Raw genomic sequence first — 5,052 nt, 5'->3', positions numbered from 1 at the left:
AAGGTGACCGATGAAAACCTTCATTTTTCACGTGTAGGTAATATTCATTGAATTCCATTGATGGTAGGGTATCAAAATGGCCCCAAATATAAGTGACATGTCTAATTCGTCCAGACTTTTATGGGTAGGATTCAAGATAATTTGAGTAATATCAATCTCAACTCATTTAAATCTTAACAATTTTTTTTTTCAATTGAGCCTAATTTAATTTTCAATTTCTATCCGTTTTAAGACTTTTTATTTGCATTGGTGTAATGTATGTTCACATATTGAAGTTATGAATTACTATCTATTTTATATGTTCTAGGATTTATCTATCCATTTGTAACTTGTTTTTTTTTCTTGAATTGAAATTCAAATTGTTGTTATAAAGTTAAATTATAATATGTTAAAATTATTGAGATTAAATGGGTCAAATTGGGCGGGTCATGACTTAATCCGATTTTTAGCCCATTTAAACCCAAATTTGAATGAATCATGACCCAACCCAATTTTTATTTCAACCTATTTTAATATCCTTGAGGCCATTTTACTTGTTATATTTTTTATTTATATATCCATTAAAAATACATATGTTTTGATTATAGTTTAAGTGTGATTTGACACTTCATTTTGAACCATATATTTTCAAATGAATGAAGTTTTACCACTAATTGAAGTCCTATTAAATTAATGAAATAAGTGTCAAAAACACACTTAAATTATCTTTTTTTAGAATCAAACATAAGCTATTGGGAGTGTGTCATGACCCAACCCACCGCTCCATGCGAGCACGTCCTCTAAAAAAATTAAAATATTATCATTTTTGGGAAGGAGTGGGGTTTTTTTGAGGGTGGGGTGAAGTATGAATTTTTTTAAAATATTCTATAAAGAAAAAAAGAAAAAAAAAAGAGACAAGGGGATTGTCAGGGAGAGGGGGTACGGGAGGAGGAGGTGGTGGAGTGGGGTAAGAAATATATTTTAAATTTTATTTTTAAAAAGGTAATTTCTTTTTTTTTTGGGTAGTAATACTTTACATTGAATCAAAGAAGTTATGGAGTCTTGCTTCTCCAGCAATTTCAACTTCTATATGTCAATACTCAATTGCTCAAATCACTCAACTCTTTGCTGGCCATCTTGGAGTCCTACAACTTGCTGCTGTGCTACAAATGTAAAAAGTAGCACACAAACAATTATTTAATAATTTTTATTACACTAAAATGAGCGTTTACACGAACACACATTATTGAACATCAATACTATGATGTCCAAATAATAGCAATAATGCTTTATTCTAGTCTTAATAATAGCAATAACCTAAGAGTGAAGTACAACAAAACTTCAAAATGTCTACTCATCACAAGCGTAAGACAATACATCTTTGTCACATCCAAACATGTCCATGTAGTCTTCCTTCAAATCTGCTTGAACAATAATTCCAGTGCCACATGGTGTATCATACAACCAAAACATATCACTACGTCTCAATCCAAAACTTAGCAAACAAGGGTTTCCCCAACCAAAATCAGCTTCATTAATAGGGAACCTACATAAACTTGATGCCATGCACACATCCACTTGTTCATTTTCTTCCCATTCTTGTATTTCTTCATGAAATTTGGATGCTAGGGAATATATGTCATCATTTGATTTCGCAAATGATATGTTGGTCTTTTGTATTACGTCCTTGATTAATAGTAAAATGTCTTGTAACTCCATTCTTGTTTCTCCCGGTATGAATTTGACCGGGACTTCAATAGCAAAATTCCCAAAGGATTTTTCGTATCTTGGAAACTCAATTTTACCACGTAAATTCACAGGGACACTCAATAAACAAGGTCTCAAACGTCCATTGTTTTTATGTTGAGAAATATTGATTAGAGTCCTCCATAGAAAAGCAATCACCAACTCAACTCGTGATGGTTTGAAATAAACCACTCCAACATTTTCCCTAAGTTTTGATATCGCGGATTGATTTATGACAAACCTCCTCGCGACCATTTGAGTAAAATCATGATAATGATCATCTCTAGGAGGCTTGACTCTTTTTAACAAATGATTATCAGTTGTTGGTGGGAAAATAGTATCAAAATCATCAAAGGTGAAGCAATTGATCGTATCGGAATGAAAATTAATTCCCATTTTACTCACTTTAGACCACTCGTAAATAAATTTCAATGCTGTGAATCCATCAATAACCGCATGTTCAGTGCTCAGAGATAAAGCTAGCCCTGTACCACAAGCAAACTCCGTCACTTGCACTACAACTAGTGGAGTGATAGACAAATTAGAAACACTACGATCGATTTTCGGGCAAAAATTCAATGCTAGGTCGATATCTTTTTGTGCATCCTTGAGGAAATCACAAAATTGAGAATCAACTTTTGCCTTTATATACAAAACACCTTCATCATGACAATTGATTGATTGACCATCAGATGCAAATCTACCCGATGCTGGATAAACATGAGCTAAAAGCTTGGACAATGATTGTTCTAGTCGTTCATGTATAATGGAAATTTTAGTAAATGTGGAATATTTGATTGGATAGAAAAGAACACAAGGAACGTGCATTTGGAGAGCAAATTGATCAAAGAAAGATAGTTTGTAATTTTTGGGGTGATCAACATCATTATCATGATTTGAAGTAGGGAATGGTCTTATGAGATTCTTGGAAAGGATGTTAATCTTTGTAAGAACCTTAGACTCCATTATTTGATTTTGAAGGTGTTTTCTATAATATCTCCAAATCATGCCATCAATATATAGCCTTCATGCCTCAAGATTGGATCCATTTAGTGCATTTCTTATAACATTTTAAAATGAAATTAAAGGAGGCCAAAAGGCCGACATCAACAACATATTCAGTGTAATCCTACAAGTGTAGTATGAGGAAAGTAGAATATATCCAGAGGCATATCTAAGGGGATGTCACTGGGTTCACGTGAACCCATGGTCCCCTTCCAGATCATATATAGCAGTGTTATACTTATAAAAAAATATTAAAATATAGATGTGTCAACTCACACTCGGAGTATCACATAATGCGATTATGACTGGATGCACCTCTCTCATCGAGGTTAGAGATTTGAATTTTATATTTATCTTGTTTTCTTTTTCTTTCTAAAATTAGATAACACTTTTCTAAGTGGTAATTGGTAGCACGTTTGACATTTTAATTAATTCAATCAATATATTTATATATTAGAATTAATTTTAGACCTATAATTTTAAAATTTTAATGATTTTCAGTAGTAAAAACCTAAATGTCGAACCGATCAAATTTATCATAGATTAACCTTTTTATAATAGTGCATCCATCATCTCAAAATCCTGAATACGCCTCTGATTATATATCCATATATTATCCCTATATCATAAATATTGAAAAGTTATTTCCAATAGACCCTGAGTAGAATAAGGTCTTCCAAACTGTCTAAAAAAAGGGGGACATTATCACATAATGCGATTATGACTGAGTAGAAATGTTGTTTGAACTTTTGCTTAGACAATTTTCTTTTCACTATATTTTTTCATAACTAAAGTAATTTAAATCTTTCCCTAACCTTTAGGATTTTAAAATCAATTAAATATTATTTCTTTATCTGCACGGAAAAATATTAACAACAAATCACAGTAGGAGAATCCTAATTTGTCATGGGTTCGAAGTGATATGAACTAAAATTTTGCTTACTAATTATTTTCTTATTTAAACTACAACAAATAAGGTCTTTAACATTTTGGAATTTATAAATAAACAGGAAAAGAGTCAAAATAGTTTTTGAACTATGCAAATAGATTATTTTTATCTTTCGTTAGCTTAAGAGACCATAAATACTCTTAAAAATTAGCAGCACTAATATAGTACGCCACATAACAATAATTCTGCGACCTAAGCTTGTCAACTAGGGTAGTCACTAAATTTTGACCTAATTTATAATTCAAACCCTAATTTTTTTTCTAGACTCGACCCACTAAAATTAAGAGACAAACTTATCACCATTAAACGTGTCCAATTCCTACGTTTGCCACCATTTCTCCCTTCTCTACAAAGGAGTCCGGAACCTAAATAAGCCATAAAAAAATAAAAGTGATCAAAATAAGCTACTATTCTAGTAAGTAACTAAAATAAGCTTAGTGGAAGAAAAAAATTCCATTTTATGTAATACTTTAAACGTTTCCGTTAGTCTCATAACGTGTATATTTTAATATATAACGGAACTATTTTTTACACCTTATAAAACGGAACTATTTCTTACACTTTGTAAAGGGTAAGTTTTTCTTACACTTTGTAAAGTGAAATTTTTCTTACACTTTATAAAATGGAAGAAAAAAATTTGTTTTACAAAGAGGAATATTTTTCTGTTTTTCTTACAAGTATGTATTTTTTTTAATTGTGTTTACTATTATTATTTTTGTGTATGCATCTTTTTTTGAGGGCGTATAGTATTATTATTTTAATTATATATAGTATTAGTATTTTAATTATATACAGTTTATTATTTGACGGAATGACCTGGAAGACCTATGTACTTGGCTCCATTTGTAAGTTGGACCCTCCTACTTATCAATTTGTCAACTGAACCCTTAAACTCGTCAGAACGTAATATTTTAACCCTTCTTTCATCTGACTAGTGTGTGTGAAGTACAATTGCTTACACATGGAATTCCATGTCATTTTTAATGACATGTAAGAAATTACATGTTAAAAATTAAAAAAATCAATTAAGCCACTTTTGTAATTTCTGGAAATTTTAGATAAGCATTTTAAAAAAAATATATATATTCCAAATAAGCATGTTCTTCATATTTATTTCAAATTGAACACTAAATTCATGTCAAATAGATGAGATTTTCCCCCATTTGACTTGAAAATTCAAATACAAGTTCACCACCACAAATTCAATTAACCTCAATCACAATTTTGAATCAATTTCACAAATTCACAAAACCCATTTGTTATTTTTCAAGCTTTCGCTTATCAATGGAGTTTTAATTTTTCAATATCCACCATTATCCTTTGTGTTAATTCATACTTAGGCCTCTTTTTTGAAGCCCAAAGAAACAAATAAT

General features: G+C 30.7%; 1 protein-coding gene across 1 annotated transcript; it reads right to left on the bottom strand.

Moving 5' to 3' along the window:
* Positions 1-1,279: 1,279 nt before the first annotated feature.
* On the bottom strand, positions 1,280-2,698 carry LOC102585820 (salutaridinol 7-O-acetyltransferase-like). Its single transcript, XM_006367636.2, has one exon. It carries the CDS (start codon positions 2,689-2,691, stop codon positions 1,330-1,332), a length of 1,362 nt encoding a protein of 453 aa, XP_006367698.1. The 5' UTR covers positions 2,692-2,698; the 3' UTR covers positions 1,280-1,329.
* Between the last annotated feature and the right edge of the window lie 2,354 nt (positions 2,699-5,052).

This window comes from Solanum tuberosum, unplaced genomic scaffold (assembly GCF_000226075.1).
Source record: "Solanum tuberosum cultivar DM 1-3 516 R44 unplaced genomic scaffold, SolTub_3.0 scf00841, whole genome shotgun sequence".
NCBI lineage: Eukaryota > Viridiplantae > Streptophyta > Magnoliopsida > Solanales > Solanaceae > Solanum > Solanum tuberosum.
This window is presented reverse-complemented; position numbering and strand designations above follow the sequence as displayed.

Excerpts from the sequence above, each read along its gene's own strand:
- LOC102585820 (XM_006367636.2), bottom strand. The coding sequence starts at position 2,691 with ATGGAGTCTAAGGTTCTTACAAAGATTAACATCCTTTCCAAGAATCTC.